This window comes from Mytilus californianus, unplaced genomic scaffold (genome assembly GCF_021869535.1).
Source record: "Mytilus californianus isolate M0D057914Y unplaced genomic scaffold, xbMytCali1.0.p SCAF_5, whole genome shotgun sequence".
Lineage (NCBI taxonomy): Eukaryota > Metazoa > Mollusca > Bivalvia > Mytilida > Mytilidae > Mytilus > Mytilus californianus.
Window position 1 is genome coordinate 64466250 of NW_026262701.1, and position 23226 is coordinate 64489475.

At 33.3% G+C, this 23226-nt stretch overlaps 4 protein-coding genes and 1 long non-coding RNA gene across 11 annotated transcripts in view; 2 read left to right on the forward strand and 3 right to left on the reverse strand.

Moving 5' to 3' along the window:
• The window catches only part of LOC127701233 (importin-4-like), a 997117-nt gene that overhangs the window by 164582 nt on the left and 809309 nt on the right, over positions 1–23226 (reverse strand). The window contains exon 30 of one of the 6 annotated variants that reach the window (XM_052205053.1): positions 14622–15255. The exons of 4 other annotated variants lie outside the window; for them this stretch is intronic. The gene's annotated coding sequence lies outside the window, so the exon portion shown is untranslated. The remainder of the gene's footprint in view (positions 1–14621; positions 15256–23226) is intronic. One more of the 6 variants, XM_052205055.1, reaches the window with a different exon arrangement.
• Positions 1–23226, reverse strand: part of LOC127701235 (GPI transamidase component PIG-T-like) — a 242162-nt gene that overhangs the window by 101623 nt on the left and 117313 nt on the right. The gene's annotated exons all lie outside the window — the stretch shown is intronic.
• The window catches only part of LOC127701252 (uncharacterized), a 239064-nt gene that overhangs the window by 48371 nt on the left and 167467 nt on the right, over positions 1–23226 (forward strand). The gene's annotated exons all lie outside the window — the stretch shown is intronic.
• The window catches only part of LOC127701240 (zinc finger CCCH domain-containing protein 13-like), a 406889-nt gene continuing 388057 nt past the window's right edge, over positions 4395–23226 (forward strand). The window contains exon 1 of one of the 2 annotated variants that reach the window (XM_052205066.1): positions 4395–7570. In XM_052205066.1, the coding sequence (XP_052061026.1) occupies positions 6029–6775 (747 nt within the window). In that variant the 5' untranslated portion in view covers positions 4395–6028 and the 3' untranslated portion in view covers positions 6776–7570. The remainder of the gene's footprint in view (positions 7571–23226) is intronic. The other variant, XM_052205067.1, reaches the window with a different exon arrangement.
• LOC127701238 (tigger transposable element-derived protein 4-like) lies at positions 19676–21333 on the reverse strand. The gene has a single exon (XM_052205063.1). The coding sequence runs from the start codon at positions 20845–20847 to the stop codon at positions 19891–19893; it is 957 nt and encodes a 318-aa protein (XP_052061023.1). The 5' UTR covers positions 20848–21333; the 3' UTR covers positions 19676–19890.

Sequence of the window (23226 nt, forward strand, 5' to 3'; positions counted from 1 at the left end):
TTGAGTGAATTTTCTAAGTCCAAGGACCATAACTCTGCACAAAATCATCAGACCGGAACAAAATTCGAACTTGATCTGTAACTTGTCATGATAAAACAATACACCAAATATCAAATCAATATCTTCAAGCACGAAGAAAAAAAGTGTGGAAAACTGATTTGCCAGACTGACAGATGGACAGACAGACAGACAGACAGACAGACAGACAGATGGACGGAGTGCAAACCTAAAGTCCCCTTCGACTTCATCGGTTTGGGACTAATAAAGAGTACAATATATATATATATGTCTGATGAATATTATTGCGTTTTAATTCAATAAAAATATTTAACAAATATTGTTCTGTTTGTTGTGTACTGACTCTTTATATTTTTCCTTTTTCCATAACCTTTAATTGATTAATGAAACGCCATACAGCTTTGTTAAGGAGAACTGCTCAAGCATACTTTAGTTTATCCTGACTTTAATTAGATGCTCCCTCCCTCTCCCCCTCTCTCTCCCCCCCCCCCCCTAAAAAAATAGAAGAAGAATTATGTGTGTTTACTGTCAAATGCTGCTTTTGTCAGTCAGATATGTGACATCTGTGTAAATTATTTGTTTTAAAAGCTTTATATTTCTGAAAGTAATATAACAAACCTGGATGCTTAATATCTTATATAGAGATGCCTAATTTTCATGGTTTAGCTACTGATTAAAAAACCTATAGTCTTTTTGCCATGTCATGCATGTGAATTGCTCACTTATTATGTGAATATTTGGTAAATAGAATATCCTTGCAAGGTCTACAAGTCTGACCTCTGCTTCATTTGGTGGGTCAGTCATCAAGGTTAGTTATGTGATTTGATCTGTTTCTCAGATATGTTTAGTGGCTTCAATGGAACCTTTATTGAATTTTTGATGTTCCATAAAAGCAGACACATCTAGAATTTATGTATTACTTTAATTGCCATAGATGTTTACACTATTGTTGGGATGGAAAAACAGACACTATCTTAGCCTTTAAAACTTTTTCTAGTTTTTATTCCCCCGCCATAGGCAACAAGTGTTACCCTTGACCGTCTGTCCTTCCGTCTTTCTGTCCGTCTCATTTTTGTTACCGCACTCTTAAGTTTTCATCATCCAAATTTTACGAAACTCATACACAATGCTGGGAACCAAAACTTGAAGACAGAGTTTGAATTTGGGCTGTGAGTAGCTTACTGTTCTAGAGTTATGCCCATTAACAACTTGGAAAATTGAAATTTTTTTCGTTTCTGCACTAAGCTTTTCTCACCCAAATTTTATGAAACTCATACACAATGCTAAGAACCAAAACTTGCAGACAGAGTTCGAATTTTGGCAGTATTTCATTGACTGTTCTAGAGTTATGCCACTTTTAAATTGGAAAATTGCAAAGCTTGAGCGGGGCATTTTTGTCCCCGCACACATTCATCTTTTATTTTTTCATGTATTTAACAATAAATTAAGGAAAGACACAGGTTTCAGAGGAATCCTTTATGAATTATTTTTCAAAAGTGTGACTTGATTTTGCTCCATAAGGGTAAAAAAAGGATATACATGTATCTTCTAGTTTTTATACCACCCGCAAACAAAGTTAATTTTTTGGGGGGTGGGGGTATATGGGTATATAGGAATCACCATGTCTGTCTGTCCTGCTTTGTGTCTGGTGCATAAGTTTTGTACCATAAAATTTAATTAAACCAAACTTAGTATGCAGTTGCATCATTGGCTGGGGGTGTCATATACCAAAGTTAGGTCACTGTGACTTAAACCTTTGACCCCTATGATAGTAAAACCTTGTCCAATTCATGTTTGGCTCATAACTTTTGTACTGTAAAACTTGGGATAACCAAACATAGTATGCAGTTGTATCATGGGCTTAGGATGTGTTATTCTAAAGTCAGGTCACTCTGACCTTGAATTTGACCTTTGACCACGATGATAGTAAAACTTTATCCAATTTGTGTCTTGCTCATAACTTTTGTAATTTATATACAATCAAAATCCCACAATATCCCAGTATATTTACACTGGGATTTATTTCAGGATCCCGATTTTTTCCGGGAATCCCAGTATATTCCAATCAAAATCCCACAATATCCCAGTGGGATCCCAGTATATTTCCAATGGGATTTACATCTGGATCCCGCTTCTTTTGCGGGAATCCCGAAATTTTATCCCGGTGGAATGAGGTGGGATTCCAGTTGGAATCCCGTTGGAATTCCAGACGGAATTCCATTGGGATCCCAGATTTATTTTCTCTTGGGTATAAAACTTAGTTAAACCATTTTTGTATGCAGTTACATGATGGGCTTGGGGTGTGTCATATACCAAAGTCAGGTCACTCTGACCTTGACTTTGACCCCTATGACCATAAAACCTTATCCAATATTGTGTCTGGCTCATATTTTTGTACCGTACAACTTATTGGTATGCAGTTGTATCATGTGCTTGGGGTGTGTGGTATACCAAAGGCAGGTCACTCCGACCTTGACTTTGAACCCTAAGATAGCAAAACATTATCCAATTCGTGTCCTGTTCATATTTTTTGTTCTGTGAAACTTATGTTAACCAAACTAGGTGTGCAGTTGCATCATGGGCTTGGTGTGTCTGTTCACTCTAACCTTTGACCCCTATGATGGTAAAACCTTGTCTGATTTGTGCGCTGCACATAACTATTGTACTATAGAACTGAGGTTCACCAAACTTGGTATTATGATACATCATGGGATTGTGGGGTGGGGTGGGGGTGGGGCGGGGGGGGGGGGGGGGGGGTGGCGTCTTATATCTAAATTAGGTCACTCTGACCTTAAATTTGATGCTTGACCCCTATGATAGTAAAACATTGTCTGATTTGTGTTTGGTGCATACATTTTGTACTGTAGCACTTAGATTGACAAGACTATTGAATGTATCTAATATAATTCATTTGATAAGTGTTTTTTTGTACAAAAAATATGAAAAACTGTTTTCTTTGCTCATTATCTTTTATAATTGTTGATAGTATGGACTGTTGGTTAACATACACTAACATTGTTTATGATAAAAAAGAAATTGAACAAAAAGCCTAGAGTGTACAAATAAATCGCCTACAAATTTATTTTTTTTTATTTAACCAAATGCCAACCACATGTTTACAAACCATAATTGCACTTAACATATTTTATTCCAATACAAGAGGCTTACATAGTAATTACTGTGTCTATTATATTTTTTATATATATATGTACTATGTCTAGCCCAATCATATTACCTCTTATTAGGAAATTGTTCATCTAGCTTTTAATGTTTTAATTTGTATATTTGCAATATATTGTCCTCAGCATTGTACATTATTTACATATGTAATTATAGATTTTTAAAGATACCAAGAAGAAAAAATTGGAGAGCAGCAGAGGCTTAACATGGTGTGAAGAACCCAAAGAAACAGAGACTGACGAACTTGACTGGGGATACTGGCCCCATTAACAGTACAAAATTTGACCTTGACACGGGTGATACTGACACCCTCAACAACAGTTGCTCAAATAACTTGGTGGATACTGACCTCCACTTAAGTGCAAACAACAGTAACAAAAGAATTGCCAAAAAAAACTTCTCATATTTATACTGAAACAGTTACTAAACCATCTGAATTGAATCAAAATGAACAATCTGAATTAAACCAACTTGAACTATCTAAATTGAATCAACTGGAACTATCTGCATTGAACCAACTTGAACTATCTGAATTGAATCAAAACGATAACAATAATTATGCAAAAGAAATTCTCATACCTCTCATATACAAACAGATTTTCTGTCAAATCAATCAATCAATAATTATGCAAAGAAGGATTCTTATAGTAACACCCAAACCAATCTGTTGCAAAACCAGAATGAACAATCTAAAAATAATTCAGAACAAGAAGTATAAAAAAATATCAATTCTTTTAATGCACACTTTGTTAAATTTGGAACATTTGACCAGTATGCCACAAAATTTGCCTATCAAATCAGGGGCAACCAATGTACTTGTAATTGCTTAGTTTTCTTATCACTAACTACTTTAAAATTTGATCAAAACACACTGAATCTGGATTACATTTTAAATAAGGGAGATAAAACTTACAGGAAGCATGTTCAAGAATTAACAGCACAGGGATTGTTTCAAAGTATGCTTTTAAATTTTGATGAAATTCCTGTCAAGATAGAAATATCTGAGGGAATTTTTACAATTAACAAACAAAATATTCTGTTTGGTATAGCTTTACAGTACCAAGAGTTGTCTGGATTTCTCACATTCAAGAAGCAGTTCAAAATTGTACAAAGCAGTCAAACATTTCTTATTATGATTGGAGCCATATGTTCAGCAGTTTGTTATTATAATCATGTATACTATTTTTTCTACACTCATTCTCACTCCAAATGTACACTAAATAACCCATTAGATTCCTCGAGTAAAAGTATCTTGATAGGATTTGCTGACTTACATGACCTTGTCAGTTACTTGTATGCTTTTTACACAAGTTTACAAATTGATTTAGACTCACAATGTGAAATTCTACCTGTATGCATCAGTAGTAAAGATACAGAGACAGTCCTAAACAAGCAGATCAAGAATTATTTTGAAGATCAGAAACTAAAGAACACAAAACAAAAAAAGGTTGCTTACCAGTATATCAAATCTTGTTGCAAGGAACATTCTGTTAGCAATGAAAAAGATGATCAAGCTGTTCTGTTGAAGAGTCAAGTTATAACAAAGGTATTCAAATTTGTATATATGAAAAACTACATGCAAAATAGAAGAAAAAATAAAACATTCAGGGAAAAAGAATTAAATGCTAAAAGATATTCAAGAAAAGATAAAAATTATAGAAAACTGAAGCAGAAAGTAAGAAGTCTCAAAGAGATAATTCTGATTTTAGACAGATAGAGAGACAAAGAGAACTTTCTTCTAAAAGGGAAGCTAGAAAGGATAAAAACTATAGAAAAGTTGAAGCAGAAAGTAAGAAGTCTCAAAGAGATAATTCTGAATTTAGTCAGATAGAGAGACAAAGAGATCTTTCTTCTAAAAGAGAGGCTAGAAAGGATAAAAATTATAGAAAAGTTGAAGCAGAAAGTAAGAAGTCTCAAAGAGATAATTCTGATTTTAGACAGATAGAGAGACAATGAGATCTTTCTTCTAAAAGAGAGGATAGAAAGGATAAAAATTATAGAAAAGTTGAAGCAGAAAGTAAGAAGTCTCGAAGAGATAATTCTGATTTCAGACAGATAGAGAGACAAAGAAAACATTCTTCTAAAAGAGAGGCAAGAAAGGATAAATATTATAGAAAAGTTGAAGCAGAAAATAAGAAGTCTCAAAGAGATAATTCTGATTTTAGACAGATAGAGAGACAATGAGATCTTTCTTCTAAAAGAGAGGCTAGAAAGGATGAGGATTTAAATAAAAGAGAACTTGCTGCTAAAAGAGAAGTTAGAAAGGATATGAATTATAGAAAAGCTGAAGCAGAAAGTAAGAAGTCTCGAAGAGATAATTCTGATTTTAGACAGATAGAGAGACTAAGAGAACATTCTTCTAAAAGAGAGGCAAGAAAGTATGAAGACTTCACAAAAAGAGAACTTGCTGCTAAAAGAGAAGTAAGAAAGGATAACAATTATAGAAAAGCTGAAGCAGAAATTAAGAAGTCTCAAAGAGATAATTCTGATTTTAGACAGATAGAGAGACAACGAGATCTTTCTTCTAATTTTAAGAGAGGCTAGAAAGGATAAAAATTATAGAAAAGTTGAAGCAGAAAGTAAGAAGTCTCAAAGAGATAATTCTGATTTTAGACAGATAGAGAGACAAAGAGATCTTTCTTCTAAAAGAGAGGCTAGAAAGGATAAAAATTATAGAAAAGTTGAAGCAGAAAGTAAGAAGTCTCAAAGAGATAATTCTGATTTTAGACAGATAGATTGACAACAAGATCTTTCTTCTAAAAGAGAGGCTAGAAAGCATGAGGATTTAAATAAAAGAGAATTTGCTGCTAAAAGAGAAGTTAGAAAGGATATGAATTATAGAAAAGCTGAAGCAGAAAGTAAGAAGTCTCGAAGAGATTATTCTGATTTTAGACAGATAGAGAAACAAAGAGAACATTCTACTAAAAGAGAGGCTAGAAAGGATGAAGATTTCACAAAAAGAGAACTTGCTGCTAAAAGAGAAGTAAGACAGGATAACAATTATAGAAAAGCTGAAGCAGAAAGTCAGAAGTCTCAAAGAGATCATTCTGATTTTAGACAGATAGAGAGACAAAGAGAACATTCTTCTAAAAGAGAGGCTAGAAAGGATGAAGATTTCACAAAAAGAGAACTTGCTGCTAAAAGAGAAGTAAGAAAGGATAACAATTATATAGAAAAGCTGAAGAAGAAAGTCAGAAGTCTCAGAGATAATTCTGATTTAAGACAGATAGAGAGACAAAGAGAACTTTCTTCTAAAAGAGAGGCTAGAAAGAATGAAGATTTCACAAAAAGAGAACTTGCTACTAAAAGAGAAGCTAGAAAGAATGATGTTTTCAAAAGAAATGAAGCAGAAAAGAAAAAAATAGCAAGACAAGATGAAGAGTACAGAAAACATGAGTCCGAACGAGACTTCCACAGAAAACAAGAATCTAGGTCAAATCCAGAAAATTTAGAGTACAAGCGTTTGACAAAACAGAGTTCTAAACAGAAAAACCTAGACAAAGACAGAAGTTGTAATCAGTCAGTCAAAAATACTAAAAATAAAGACACCGATTTTACAGATCATGAAAAGAACTAAAAAAGAAAAGAATTCAAGGCATACGATATTTTGAAACAAAAATTAATGAAGGTCCTACATATATATGTCCTTCATGTCATCAAACTTGGTTCTGTGATTCTGTAGTTAATGCTAAAACAGTTAAAATGAATACTCCTGCTAACATGTCTCATTGCTTTACCAATTTTAAATCTGTACAACACATAGAATGGATATGCCACACTTGTCTCAATGCAATTAAAAAACAAAAAAATTCCTCGATTTTCAATAGCCAATAAAATAGGATTTCCTCAAAGACCAAAAGAAATAAATTTGTATCCTTTTGAAGAGAGACTGCTATCATTAAGAATTCCTTTTATGCAGATTCGACAGTTGCATGCCTAGAGGTGGACAGTTATCAGTTAAAGGCAATGTTGTAAATGTGCCTGTTGAAGTTCAACCTACAATAAATTCACTTCCACATACATCAGACAAATCGGGTACAATATCAGTTAAACTGAAGAAGAAACTGGCATTCAAAAAGTGTGATTTTAGTGAAAATGTCAGACCATTTGCTGTTATTTGTGCATTACATTATTTGATGAGAACAAGTGACTTGTACAAGTCTTCTGGAATAGAAATAAATAAGGATTGGATTACAGAAATAGCAAAAATAAATAAAGAAGAAACACAAAATGAAATAAAATGCTCCGCTGGGCGCAGCTTGATACGACCGCAGAGGTCAAACCCTGAACAGTTGGGGCAAGTTATGACACAACATTCAAGCTTGATACAGCTCTGAATTTGGATTGTGATTAAATATTTGACACAGCATAGGTTTCTGACACAGAATGAATGTGGTCTAAGAACTTAAATTTTTTTAATTTACCTATTATGGTCCAATATCCAAAATCTAAATACATGGTTAGATTCAGCATATCAAAAAATCCAAAGAATTCAATTTTTGATGAAATCAAACAAAGTTTAATTTTGGACCCTTTTGACCTCAATGTGGACCAATTTGATAACGGGGCCCAAAAATCAAAATACATGGTTAGATTCAGCATATCAAAGAACCCCATATATTCAATTTTTGTTGAAATCAAACAAAGTTTAATTTTGGACCCCAACTTGGACCAACTTGAAAACTGGGCCCATAATCAAAAATCTAAATACATGTTTAGATTCAGCATATCAAAGAACCCCAAGAATTCAATTTTTGTTAAAATCAAACTAAGTTTAATTTGGGACCTTAATGTAGACCAATTTAAAACAGGACCCAAAATTAAAAATCTAAATACACGGTTAGATTTGGCATATCAAAGAACCCCAATAATACAATTTTTGATGAAATCAAACAAAGTTTAATTTTGGACCCTTTTGACCTCAATATGAACCAATTTGAAAGCGGGGCCCAAAATCAAAAATCTAAATACATTTTAGATTCAGCATATCAAAGAACCCCACATATTCAATTTTTGTTAAAATCAAACTAAGTTTAATTTTGGACCCTTTGGACCTTAATGTAGGACAATTTGAAAACTGGACCCAAAATTAAAAATCTCAACACACGGTTAGATTCGGCATAACAAATAAATAAATGTGGTCAAAGATTTTACAAATCTAATGTGCCATACTGTGCACTTAAAGATTACTTCTTGAAATTTTTCAATATTTGAAATTTGAAAAAAAAAAAATATTTGAAGAATAATTCTTTTTAATTTCTGAAATCTGAAATGAGAAAAAATAGACCCCCCACAATTTCTTTTTATCCCCCCCCTTTTTCCCAAAAAAAATTCTTTCACTCAAGATATGGTCATAATCTCAATTCAAATTTCCAATGGAGTTTGCAACCATAATTACCCATTTAAATTTACCATAGTGCTAACTTAATCTATTTTATAATAGAATTTAAAATATGGTGTCAAATCTTTCATATGGATTTTTTTGTAAAAAAAAAAATGCAACATTTGCAGATATTCTTACTGGTCTTCCTTTATAAATATGCATTTCTTTAAACATAATTTAAAAGCAGTGTAAGGGAGATAATTCAAATGATGTATTTGATTTATCTCCCTTACACTGCTTTAAATTATGTTTTGTACTAAAGTATTTGTCCATTAACCAGGACAACCTTGTTTTTCCCCCTTTTTTGTCCCTAATTCCTAAATGGTTTGAGCCATAACCTCCCAAAGCAAATCCTAACCATCCCTTTGTGGTATGGAAACTTGTGGTATAATTTCAGAGAGATCCATACACCGTTCCACAAGTTATTGTCTGGAAACTAGAAAATGCTTATTTTTGGCCCCCTTTGGCCCCTAATTCCTTAACTGTTGGTACCATAACCCCCCAAAATCAATCCCAACCTTCCTTTTGTGGTATTTAACCTTATGGTAAAATTTCATAGAGATCCATTCACTTAAACTAAAGTTATAGTGCGAAAACCAATGTGTCTTCGGATGACGACGACAACGACGACGACACCGACGACAACGAAGACGACGCCAACGTCATACCAATATATGACCGCAAAAATTTTTTGCTGTCGTATAAAAAGTAGTACACAAGAGGAAAATCGAGATCTAAATCATACAGATGATGACTCCAATCATTTCAGTGAAGTAGATGAAAATGAAACACATGTTGGAAATACAGATACACTGTTAGATTACATTCCAGACAAAAATCCACCATGTGATACAGGTTTAACTTTTGCTCCTGGTGAAGGTCAACGAACAATTAGCCTCTACAGTGATCCTGATGCAGAGTACTTATCTTTTCCAACTATATTTTGTGGTCAAATAAGGCAAGCAACAAAGAGAGATCTGTTTCTGTTCACTATACTGATATTGTCAAATGGGAACTAAGGTCCATGGATAGGTGAGTAGCACAGTCTGTACCAAACATATTTTTCAAGTTAAAGAAAATTCAATTAAAAAACATAAGTGATAAGGTCAATTTTGCTCTAAGAAGATGTCAATCAGATGGAAAAAAATGGACAGCAAAAGATGTACTGAATCTTTAGAAGTTTAAGAAACTCTCCAGTATACCTTGAAAAGAGGAAGAAAGATTTGTTTGCAATGATCAGGCAGTTGTGTCGTCCAACATGGTTTGGCTCTCTTTCATATGCAGACACTAACTGGAAAGATTTATTACGAATTCTAGGTATTTAAATGATGGCAATGAGTATACTAACAGTGAATTGGAAGAAATGAATTGGAATCAGAAATCTAAACTTGTTCAGAAAGACCCTGTGACATGCTCTAGATATTTTGATTATCATGTCCAACAGTTTATCAACCTGGTGTTGAAAAGTGATCACAATCCAATTGGGAAATTAACAGATTATTTTTATAGGGTTGAATTTCAACAAAGAGGTTCACCACACATTCATATCTTGATCTGGATTGAAAATGCGCAAGTATATGGAAGCGATTCAAATGAAGATGTAGTAAAATTTATTGATAAATATGTCTCCTGTTCATTCTTGGAAAATGACACTAGTTTAGTCAAATTGCAAGTCCATAAACATTCAAAAACATGCAGAATAAAATGCTCCGCAGGGCGCAGCTTGATACGACCGCAGAGGTCGAACCCTGAACAGTTGGGGCAAGTATGGACACAACATTCAAGCTTGATACAGCTCTGAATTTGGATTGTGATTAAATATTTGACACAGCATAGGTTTCTGACACAGAATGAATTAAAAATTTTAAATTGGACATTCACCTATTATGGTCCAATATCCAAAATCTAAATACATGGTTAGATTCAGCATATCAAAGAACCCCAAGAATTCAATTTTTGATGAAATCAAACAAAGTTTAATTTTGGACCCTTTTGACCTCAATGTGGACAAAGTTGATAACTGGGCCCATAATCAAAAATCTAAATACATGTTTAGATTCAGCATATCAAAGAACCCTAAGAATTCAATTTTTGTATGGACACAACATTCAAGCTTGATACAGCTCTGAATTTGTCGTTTTGGTTTCCCCCTTCCACCTATGAAAGAAACAGTTATATTAAATCCATTGAAAGAAAATGATGACATTGAAAAGTACAAGGTTATATATAAAGAGATACAAAATGAAATTAAAAACCAATTGTTCAGAGAACAATTGAAGGTCTTTCCACGTCAATTTTCAAAGTTATTGAAAAGAAGTTAGTTCCAATTTACTCAAAGTTAAAATTGGCATCCAATCATAAGTTTCTTCATACTGATACGATAAATAAGTGATTTCTATTTACTTTTGAGTGAAATAAGGAAGATAATTAACTACTTCCGGTGAAGTAAACGTCACTTCCGGTCTCATATGATAGCTTCTTTCACACTGATTCCCAAAATATATAGTTTCTATATACTTTTGCCTGTAAACCAGGAGATAATTGGCCACTTCCAGTTTATCGAAAGTCACTTCTAGTCTTTAGTGATAAGTTAATGTATCTAAATTACAAAATATATGGATTCCAAGTACTTTTTCATGCCAAAAGTGCAAAAATGGCTACTTCCGGTTTTCTCAAGGTCTCCAGTTGACATTTTTTAAGGTCATATGTCACCCAACCTTTTGTAAAAGGTCATATGGCTTTATAATGAACCAAGATGAAGTAATAATCAATTAACCTTATAATTAGACATTTCAGGGGCACTAACTCCTATAAGATGCCATTAGATTGTTTCAAACCAAATGTAACATATCTTCATTACAATAAAGCAAACATTTTGCACTTGTTCTTTTATATATATCTTTAAAAGTGTTTGAGAAAATGCAAAAACAAGGAAAAGTCAAAATTTAGAACTTGACCTTAACCTTTGACCTTGACTGCATTTTCTAAGTTCGGACCTAGGGGTCTCAAATAAAAACATTCCAGGGTTATACAGTTAAAGGTTTATGAGTTAAAAAAACATACGGACAAATTTTTTTGGTAAAGGTAGATAACTCCTATAAAATTTCAGCGAATCGCTTCGATCCAAATTAGCCAAAAATTCCTGAGGATGTAACGAACAATTTAGAAAAAGAATTTTGTCTATATCTTTTTTTGTTACGAAGGAGATGCACACACTTGATAAACAGTGAATAGGGAGATAACTCTTACAAAGAAAATTATTCGTCTTAGCAGGGTGAAATTTAAAAGCCCATAAACTATACGATACAATATGAGAAATATCTAAGCGACATATTGCGAAACAAATATTTATCACAAGAACAAAATGAGGCGAAAGAAAAAAAAAAAAAAAAATTAATAAAATGCTCCGCAGGGCCCTGCTTGATACGACCGCAGAGGTCGAACCCTGAACAGTTGGGGCAAGTATGGACACAACATTCAAGCTTGATACAGCTTTGCATTTGGATTGTGATTAAATATTTGACACAGCATAGGTTTCTGACACAGAATGAATGTGGTCTAAGAACTTAAAAATTTTAAATTGGACATTCACCTATTATAGTCCAATATCCAAAATCTAAATACATGGTTAGATTCAGCATATCAAAGAACCCCAAGAATTCAATTTTTGATGAAATCAAACAAAGTTTAATTTTGGACCCTTTTGACCTCAATGTGGGCAAAGTTGATAAAGGGGCATAAAAAATAAAAAATCTAAATACATGGTTAGATTCAGCATATCAAAGAACCCCATATATTCAATTTTTGTTGAAATCAAACAAAGTTTAATTTTGGACCCCGATTTGGACCAACTTGAAAACTGGGCCCATAATCAAAAATCTAAATACATGTTTAGATTCAGCATATCAAAGAACCCTAAGAATTCAATTTTTGTTAAAATCAAACTAAGTTTAATTTTGGACCCTTTGGACCTTAATGTAGACCAATTTGAAAACGGAACCAAAAATTAAGAATCTAAGTACACGGTTAGATTCGGCATATCAAAGAACCCCAATAATTCAATTTTTGATGAAATCAAACAAAGTTTAATTTTGGACCCTTTGGACCTCAATGTGGACCAATTTAAAAACGGGGCCCAAAATCCAAAAACTTAATACACGGTTAGATTCAGCATATTAAAGAACCCCAAGAATTCAAGAATAAAACCCCATTGAAATTGGTCAAGAAATAAGCAATTTATACGAAGTATCTTCTTTTGCACAATGTGCAATTAAATATTTCTTGCTATTGCGCAATACTGTACAATTGACAATTTCTTGCTATTGCGCAATATTGTGCTATTGGATATTTCTTGCTATTGCGCAATACTGTGCAATTGAAGATTTCTTGCTATTGCGCAATACTGTGCAATTGAAGATTTCTTGCTATTGTGCAATACTGTGCAATTGAAAATTTCTTGCTATTGCAAAATACTTATTATATAATAATTTACACATCCTGTTTGGTGTGTATCTCCTACCATATCATTATTATTTGCTTTTAAATATAAATCAGAAATAACCAACTTAAAATGGAAAATTTTAAAAGAAAAAAAAAAGGAAAAAAAGAAAAAAAAGGAAAAAAAAAAACAGTTTGGGCAAGTATGGACACAACATTCAAGCTTGATACAGCACTGAATTTGGATTGTAATTAAATATTTGACACAGCATAGGTTTCTGACACAGAATAAATGTGGTCTAAGAACTTAAAAAATTTTAATTTATCTATTCAAACCATATCATTATTATTTGCTTTTATATATAAATCAGGAATAACCAATTTAAAATGGAAAATTTTAAAGAAAAAAAGGGAAAAAAAATCCCCCCCCCCCCCCCCCCCAATTTTTTGAACCCCTTATGATTCATCACCCCCAAACTCAATCCCAGCCTTCCCTTTGTGGTATGGTACCTTGCAGTACACATACATGTGATGGACTGTGAAACTAAGATCAGGAGTTTGGGAGATTAGGACTCAGATCAGGATGTTTTTAATCGACATAAATTTTGTCGTAAATGTAACCGTGTGCTGTAGAAATTGTCTATTAAAGTGTGTTTTCTTCAACTTTCCATCCGAATGTATTATGTTTATAGTACCTTTGTACTTATAAATTTTCTCTATCTTTTTAAACTTTCAACTTGTTCAGTCTAACATTCTTCTTTTTCAGTATGTTCCTTCAATTTTTTAGGTCATATCTTTTTTACCATTATTCATTGCAATCAGAACATTTGCTTATCTATTTGCAAGTAGATCTTTTATTTTTATCTTTATGCAAGTAGATTTTTAATGCATGATAAGTAACACATTCCAGCTATAATCATGGGTCATAGCTATTATATAAATTTCAATTTAAGCTTTGAAAGGAAGTATAGAACCCTCAAATAATTTTCAAATTATTATTTTTTTATTTGTCCTAAGACATTTAAAATCATTTAATTACCATCCTTTTATGATTATTTGTTCAATTTATATTTTATTTATATTCTTTTAAAAATTTACATTATTTAAAGGAAAGTAACTTAAAACAGGATAAATCAAGGGAAGTAACCCAACATTCATTTTAAATAAACAAAGTTTTATTACACAACGGCAGTTAGCCTGAGGTAAAAATCGTTGATTAACAGTATGTTTGACACCCAAAGTGACAAGTGAGGCGATATAATTATGCATGTTAATTGATTTACAGGTAAAATATAACTTCAGTAATGTCAGTTACACCAGATAATGAGATATGTTGGGCTGAAATTTTTCATTCATGAAATATTTCATACACGGGATTTTTTTGTCTTCAACGGAGGTCGGGAGGAGACCCCTAAAAACGGGATTATTGTACTCCCGTCGGGAGGTTCACATGTATGAGTACAATTTCAGAGAGATCCATACACTTGAACACAAGTTATTGTCTGGAAACAAGAAAAATGCTTGTTTTTTGGCCCCAAATACCTAAACATTTAGGACAATTACCCCGAAACTCAAACACAGCTTTCCCTTTGTGATATGGAACCTTGCAGTACAATTTCATAAAGATCCATACACTTACACACAAGTTATTGTCCTGAAACTAGAAAAATGCTTGTTTTTTTTGCCCCTTTATGACCCCTAATTCCTCAAATTTCTAGGGAATTACCCCCAAAATCAATCCCAGCCTTCCCTTTGTGGTATGGTACCTTGCAGTACAATTTCAGAGAGATCCATACACTTGAACACAAGTTATTGTCTGGAAACTAGAAAAATGCTTATTTTTGGCCCCTTATTCCTAAAAGTTGTGGGCAATTACCCCAAAAATCAATTCCAGCTTTCCCTTTGTGATATGGAACCTTGTAGTACAATTTCATAAAGATCCATACACTTACACACAAGTTATTGTCATGAAACTAGAAAAATGCTTGTTTTTTGCCCCTTTTTGCCCCCTAATTCCTAAAATTTGGAGGCAATTACCCCCAAAATCAATCCCAGCATTCCCTTTGTGATATGGAACATTGTGGTACAATGTCAGAGAGATCCATACACTAACACACAAGTTATGTCTGGAAGTTACAAAAATGCTTATTTTTGGCCCCTTTTTGGCCCCTAATTCCTTAACTGTTGGTACCATAACCCCCAAAATCAATCCCCACCTTCCTTTTGTAGTATTGAACCTTATGGTAAAATTTCATAGAGATCCATTCACTTTAACTAAAGTTAGAGTGCGAAAACTAATGTGTCTTCGGACAACGACGCCGGACGACGACGCCAACGTCATACCAATATACGACAAATTTTTTTGCGGCCGTATAAAAACCAATTGTTCAGAGAACAACTGAAGGTCTTTCCACATCAATTTTCAAAGTTCTTGAAAAGAAGCTAATTCCTGTTTACTCAAAGTTAAAATTGGCATCCCATCATAAGTTTCTTCATACTGATGCGACAAATAAGAGGTTTCTATATACTTTTGAGTGAAATAAGGGAGATAATGTGCTACTTCTGGTGAAGTAAATGTCACTTCCGGTCTCATATAATAGCTTCTTTCACACCGATTCCAAAAATATATAGTTTATATATACTTTTGCCTGTAAACAAGGAGATAATTGGCCACTTCCGGTTTATCAAAAGTCACTTCTTGTCTTTAGTGATAAGTTAATGTATTTAAATTACGAAATATATGGATTTCTAGTACTTTTCCATGAAAAAAAGTGCAAAAATGGCTACTTCCGGTTTTCTCAAGGTCACTTCCGGCTGTCATTTTTCAAGGTCATATGTCACCCAACCTTTTGTAAAAGGTCATATGGCTTTATAATGAACCATGTTGAAGTAATAATCAATTAACCTTATAATTGGACATTTCAGGGGCACTAACTCCTATTAGATGCCATTAGATTGTTTCAGACCAAATTTAACATATCTTCATTACAATTAAGCAAACATTTTGCATTTGTTCTTTTATAGATATATTTAAAAGTGTTGGAGAAAATGCAAAAACAAGGAAATATCAAAATTGAGAACTTGACCTTGACCTTTGACCTTGACTTCATTTTCTACGTTAGGACCTAGGGGCCTCAAATAAAAACATTCCAGGGTTATACAGTTAAAGGTTTATGAGTTAAAAAAACATACGAACAAATTTTTTTGGTAAAGGTAGATAACTCCTATAAAATTTCAGCAAATCGCTTCGATCCAAATTAGCCAAAAATTCCTGAGGATGTAACGAACAATTTAGAAAAAGAATTTTGCCTATATCTTTTTTTGTTACGAAGGGGATGCACACACTTGATAAACAGTGAATAGGGAGATAACTCTTACAAAGAAAATTATTCAGCTTAGCAGGGTGAAATTTAAAAGCGCATACACTGTACGATACAATATAAGAAATATCTAAGCGACATACTGCGATAAAACAAATATTTATTGCAAGAACAAAGTTTGGCGGAAAAAAAAAAATAATAATTAAAAACCAATTTTTCAAAGAACAATTGAAGGTCTTTCCACATCAATTTTCTAAACAATTGATAGGAAGCTACTTCTGGTTTACTCAGTTATTAATAGCATCAAAGTATAGATTTCTTCATACTGATTCAATAAATAAATGGTTTCTATATACTTTTGCCTGAAATAAGGGAGATTATTGCCAACTTCCGGTTTAGAAAATGTCACTTCCGGTCTCATATGATAGCTTTATTCACACTGATTCCAAAAATATATAGTTTGTATATACTTATGCCTGTAATAAGGAAGATAATATGCTACTTCCGGTTTATAAAATGTCCATTCCGGTCTCAAATGATAGGTTAACCTATGATCATTCAAAAAATATATGGTTTCTAGGTACTTTTCCATGAAATAAGTGCAAAAAATAATACTTCTGGTTTACTCAAGTTCACTTCCGGTTTACTTTTTTCAAGGTCATCTGTCAACCAACAGCTTGCAAAAGACCCTATGGCTTTATCATGTACCAAGTTGGATTAATAATCAATTAACCTTAAATTGAATCATTTCAGGGACAATAACTCCTATTAGATATCATTGGATTGTTTCAGACCAAATGTATCATATCTTAATCACAATTAAGCAAACATTTTGCACTAGTTCTTTAATTTGTGATATTAAAAGTGACAGAGGAGATCAAATAACAAGGAAAAGACAAAATTTAGAATATGACCTTGACCTTTGACCTTGGCCTCAATTTTATTTAAATGAACCAAGGAACTCAAATCAATATACCTTAGGTCTCTATCACTTACCATTCATGCTATACATTTATATATCCTTTATGTCAAATACAGAAGGGGAAATAACTCTCATATGGAGTTTACGTATCGCTTCGGTCAAAATTGGACAAAACATCCTGAGGATATAACGAGCAATTTGGTAAAATAAATTTGTCGCTTTCTTTTACGGTTACGGGGGAGATGCATGCACAAGGAAAACAGTGTTCAGGGAGATAACTCCTACAAAGAAAAGTATTCGGTTAAGCAGGGTCAATTTCAAAGGCGCATAAACTGTTCGATATCATATACGAAACATCTGAGCGACATCTTGCGAAACAAAAATCTATCGCAAGAACAAAATTTGGCGGAAGAAAAAAAAAAAAAAAAAAAATAATCAGAAGAAAACCAATAGGTCTTTCCACAGAAAAGTGGAAAGACCTAATTAAAAACCAATTGTTCAGAGAACAATTGAAGGTCTTTCCACTCATAAAGATCCATTTTGAAATAGAACTATTAAAATTTGGTTTAAAATATCATATTCAGCGTCTAATGATAGTTTATTGTACATTGATTCCAAAAATACATGGTTTCTATACATTTTTTTTCAAAAATATCACGTATACATACAAGGTAAAAGCAAAGGTCAAAATCTAGAACGTCAAATTTACCTATGACCTTTAGCTCAATTTCAAGGTCATAAACCAAGGGCTTCAAATCAAAAGACCATAGGTCTTAGTTATATATGGTTAATGAGTTATATCACTTTATGCCTAATTTTTAACATAAGAGGGGAGAAAACTTCAATTTAATGTTAGCGTACCATTTCAACCAAAATTTATGTGTTACGACATGTCGCAACTTGCAATTTAGTAAAAATATCTTGTCGATATCTTATACGGTTTTTGAAAAGAAGTGAAAATAAGCCAAAATCAAAATTTAAAATATGACCTTGACCTCATTTTCTTATTTTTGGACCAAGGACCTAAAATCAAAAGATCCTAGGTCTCTATCACTTATGGTTTACAAGATAGAAATGCATATCACTAATAACAAATGCATAAGGGGAAATAACTCTCATATGGAGTGTTCGTATCGCTTCGGTCAAAATAGGACAAATCATGCGAAGGATATAACGAGCAATTTTATAAAATAAATTTGTCACTTTCTTTTATGGTCACAGAGGAGATGCAGTCACAAGGAAAACAGTGTTCGGGGAGATAACTCCTACAAAGAAAAGTCTTCAGTTACGCAGGGTGAATTTCAAAGGCGCATAAACTGTTCGATATCATATATCAAACATCTAAGCGACATCTTGTGTAACAAAATTTATACGCAAGAAATAAAAGTGGTGGAAGAAGAAGAAAAAAAAATAATAATCAGAACAAATACAATAGGTCTTTCCACCGAAAAGTGGAAAGACCTAATTAAAAACCAATTGTTCAAAGAACAATTGAAGGTCTTTCCACATCAATTTTCTAAATAATTGATAAGAAGCTACTTCTGGTTTACTCAAAGTTACTATTGGCGTCCAATCATAGGTTTCTTCATACTGATTCAATAAATATATGGTTTCTATATACTTTTGCCTGAAATAAGGGAGATAATTGCCAACATCCGGTTTAGAAAATGTCACTTCTGGTCTCATATGACAGCTTTATTTACACTGATTCCAAAAATATATGGTTTATATATACTTTTGCCTGTAAAAAGGGAGATAATTGGCTACTTCCGGTTAAGTAAATGTCACTTCCGGTCTCATATGATAGCTTCATTCACACTGATTCCAAAAATATATAGTTTGTATATACTTATGCCTGTAATAAGGGAGATAATACAGTCGAACCTCGTTGTGTCGAAGTCGAAGGGACCAGACGAAAGTATTCGACTCATCCGAGGTCGAATGTGACGTCATATATTTGAAATGTATGAAATACCAATATGTGATTTCTGTAAACTAGATACGTGTTTATTGATCATTGTGCTTTTTTCGATATGATAATATATGATTGTGTATTCATGTTCCTTATTTTTTCTTTCTATGAATAAAAATGTAAACACAGTTAACGTAGTTTATTCTTTACTGAGCAAATAAATTATCAGGTAAGAAAGCTTACATTTATTTTCATAAAAGACAAAAGACAAGCACTACTAACTTTGAAAGGTAAGCACTAGCTATTCATAAATTCCATCGTACTAATTAAACACACAAGTACAGATTCAACACACAACATTCACAAATAAATCAATACACAAATATTTACAAAGGTCAGTCACTATAAATTTTGGAATCACTCGCGAAACGAAACAAGTCCTGAAAGATCACTGATTAGGGTCGTCTGCTTTGTGTTCAACTTTCTTTTAAGCTGTTTTCTGGTGAAATAGTTGTTGATCTTGGCGAGTAGTGGAAGCAATTCTTCTGTATCGTCCTGAGCTTCAAAGTATGACTGATATGTATCAGTCATCTCAACCATGGCAGACAAGCTCGGAACGGGTTTTTCTATCGTGATCGTATCTTCTTCGTCACTGTCTTCTTCTGTTTCTTTCATACTCGAAGTTATCTCGTTGATAATATCGTCGTCTGTTAGTGGCTCAGTTGGTTGGAATATCATTGTCGATGTTGGCGTATTCTGTGAAATTAATTCCTGCAAGACGGGCTAGTGGAATATCATCGTCGTCGTCATCTTCTTCTTCTTGTCGGTCACTTACTCTGGACTCAATGTCAACACTGAAACCTGCATGTCTAAAGCAGTTGCTTATTGTGGTGGCTGTGACTGAGAACCAAGCTCGTTGAAGAAATCGGAGTGCATCTAGGACAGTTAGACTGAACTCTGTTTTACTCTCGGCACATGCAATCTGTTTCATTAGGACCCTTTTGCGGTAGTGAACTTTTAAATTCTGAATGATACCTTGGTCACAGGGTTGTGTCTTACTGGTTGTATTAGGTGGCAAGAAAACCAGCTTAATACTTTTCAAGCCTTTAACGTGAGGATGAGCAGGGCAGTTGTCAACTATCATTGCTACTTTACGTTGCTGCCGTAAAAATTTCTTGTCAAGCTTTATTAACCAGTTGGTAAAGATTTCTGATGTCATCCATGCTTTTTTATTTGCCTCATACTGTGTTGGTAGCGTTTTGACATTCTTAAAGCACCTTGGGTTAACTGATTTACCAATGACTAGTATTTCGACTTTCTCGGAACCAGACATGTTTGTACACACCATAACAGTTAATCTCTCTTTACTTCGTTTACCACCACTGCAATCTACACCTTTGAACTCTAAAGTTTTTTCTGGCAACAATTTATAAAATAGCCCAGTCTCGTCAGCATTAAAAATGTTATCTGGTGTAAACTCAGTCATTATGCCTTTCAGTTCTGTTACCCAATCGTTCATAGCTTCACTGTTAACATCAACAGATTTTGCCTCTCCACAAATTTTTTTAAATGTGATGTTGTGGCGATCTTTAAAACGATCAAGCCAACCATTGCTGCATTTAATTTCTGGGTGGTCTAATCTTTTTGCAAATTCCTCTGCTTTTGTTGTTAGCATTGGACCTGAGATAGGTAAGTTTTGATCTCTTACACTAGTAAACCATTTGAGTAGGGCGTGTTCAACATTTTCTTAAGTTGCAGTTCTCATACGTTTTCTTTCAGGGGCAAAACTACTTTGTTGGTAAGCTTCTTTAATTTTATTAGCATTTTTTATCCAAGTGGATAGTGTATTTGCAGGAACACCAAAACTGCGTGCAATTTCTGACTTGGGTTTTGATGCCCTTTCGACTTCTAGTATGGCTTGGTATTTATCTTCTATTGATTTGACATTGAGTTTTCTCTTAGCCGATCTAGCTATCCCCCGGATGACCCGGTGCCTTCACTAGATTGTTCAGCTAACATCGCGTACTGTAAGAATGAACTATTGTGGCCATGCAACCCCTTTTATAGCAAAGTAAAAATATTTTCATAACTAATCTTTAAAGAATGTGAACAGTGTTCATAGATTAAAAAGACCGACTCATAATAATTAATAAACTATTTTAATCCTTTTAATTATTGTTCTTATTCTAACGGTTAATTTAATCTCAGCTTGTGTCATTTAAATTCGTTTCGTTTTTATACCAAGTGAAATATGTTCAGCACGTTCAAGTTCCGCTTGGACGATCAACAAAGGTGTTGATTAGCAGTCACCATAAACATGTCATTTTAACTGTTATACAAACAAGTATGTTTACACAGCTTTAATCACTTATGGAAATGTTTAGGTTAAACAAGAAAAACATCCGTTATGAATTTTATTTTTAAAGTTTTTATTTCTTTCGATTTTTTTTTTACTTTTGCACTTCGAGACATCGGGGTCAATTTACATCAATTTTACATCGACGGGGCTTAAGAATTACCTCGACTTAACCGAGAATTCAAATCATCCGAGTTCGACTCATCAGAGGTTAAAATGCATTGATCAAACGGGAATTATGCCGGGACCGAGAAATTACTTCGACTCATCCGAGTTTTCGACACAACCGAGTTTGACACAACGAGGTTCGACTGTATGCTACTTCCGGTTTATAAAATGTCACTTCCGGTCTCAAATGATAGGTTAATATATGCCCATTCAAAAAATATATGGATTTCTAGTACTTTTCCATGAAAAAAGTGCAAAAATGGCTACTTCTGGTTTTCTCAAGGTCACTTCCCGCTGTCATTTTTCAAGGTCATATGTCACCCAACCTTTTGTAAAAGGTCATATGGCTTTATAATGAACCATGTTGAAGTAATAATCAATTAACCTTATAATTGGACATTTCAGGGGCACTAACTCCTATTTGATGCCATTAGATTGTTTCAGACCAAATTTAACATATCTTCATTACAATTAAGCAAACATTTTGCACTTGTTCTTTTATAGGTATATTTAAAAGTGTTGGAGAAAATGCAAAAACAAGGAAATATCAAAATTGAGAACTTGACCTTGACCTTTGACCTTGACTTCATTTTCTAAGTTCGGACCTAGGGGTCTCAAATAAAAACATTCTAGGGTTATACAGTTAACGGTTTATGAGTTAAAAATACATACCGACAAATTTATTTGGTAAAGGTAGATAACTCCTAAAAAAATTTCATCGAATCGCTTCGATCCAAATAACCAAAAATTCCTTAGGATGTAACGAACAATTTAGAAAAAGAATTTTGTCGATAACTTTATTTGTTACAAAGGAGATGCACACACTTGATAAACAGTGAATAGGGAGATAACTCTTACAAAGAAAATTGTTCGGCTAAGCAGGGTGAAATTTAAAAGCGCATACACTGTACGATACAATGTAAGAAATATCTAAGCGACATATTGCGAAACAAATATTTATCACAAGAACAAAATTTGGCGGAAAAAAAATAAATAAAAAAAATAAAAACCAATAGTACAGAGAACAATTGAAGGTCTTTCCACCCATAAAGTTCAATTTTGATATAGAACTATTAAAATTCAGTTTGATATATCATATCCAGCGTCAAATGATAGCTTATTGTACACTGATTCCAAAAATATATGGTTTCTATACATTTTTTTCTAAATAAGGGAGATAAATTGTTACTTCCTGTTTGAAATATGTCACTTCCGGTTGTATTTGATAGTTTACTTGATACTGATTCCAAAAATATATGGTTCAATATACTTTAACATTAAATAAGTACAAAAAATAGCTACTTCCAGTTTACACCAGGTCACTTCCGGTTGGCTGTTCCATGGTTAAGTGGCTTGCAACGTAATGCAAAAAGTCCCATGGCTTTATCATGTATACATATGAGGTAAAAGCAAAGGTCAAAATCTAGAACGTCAATTTTACCTATGACCTTGAGCTCAATTTCAAGGTCATAAACCAAGGGCTTCAAATCAAAAGACTATAGGTCTTAATTATATATGGTTAATGAGTTA

Excerpts from the sequence above, each read along its gene's own strand:
- LOC127701238 (XM_052205063.1), bottom strand. The coding sequence starts at position 20,847 with ATGCTAACAACAAAAGCAGAGGAATTTGCAAAAAGATTAGACCACCCA.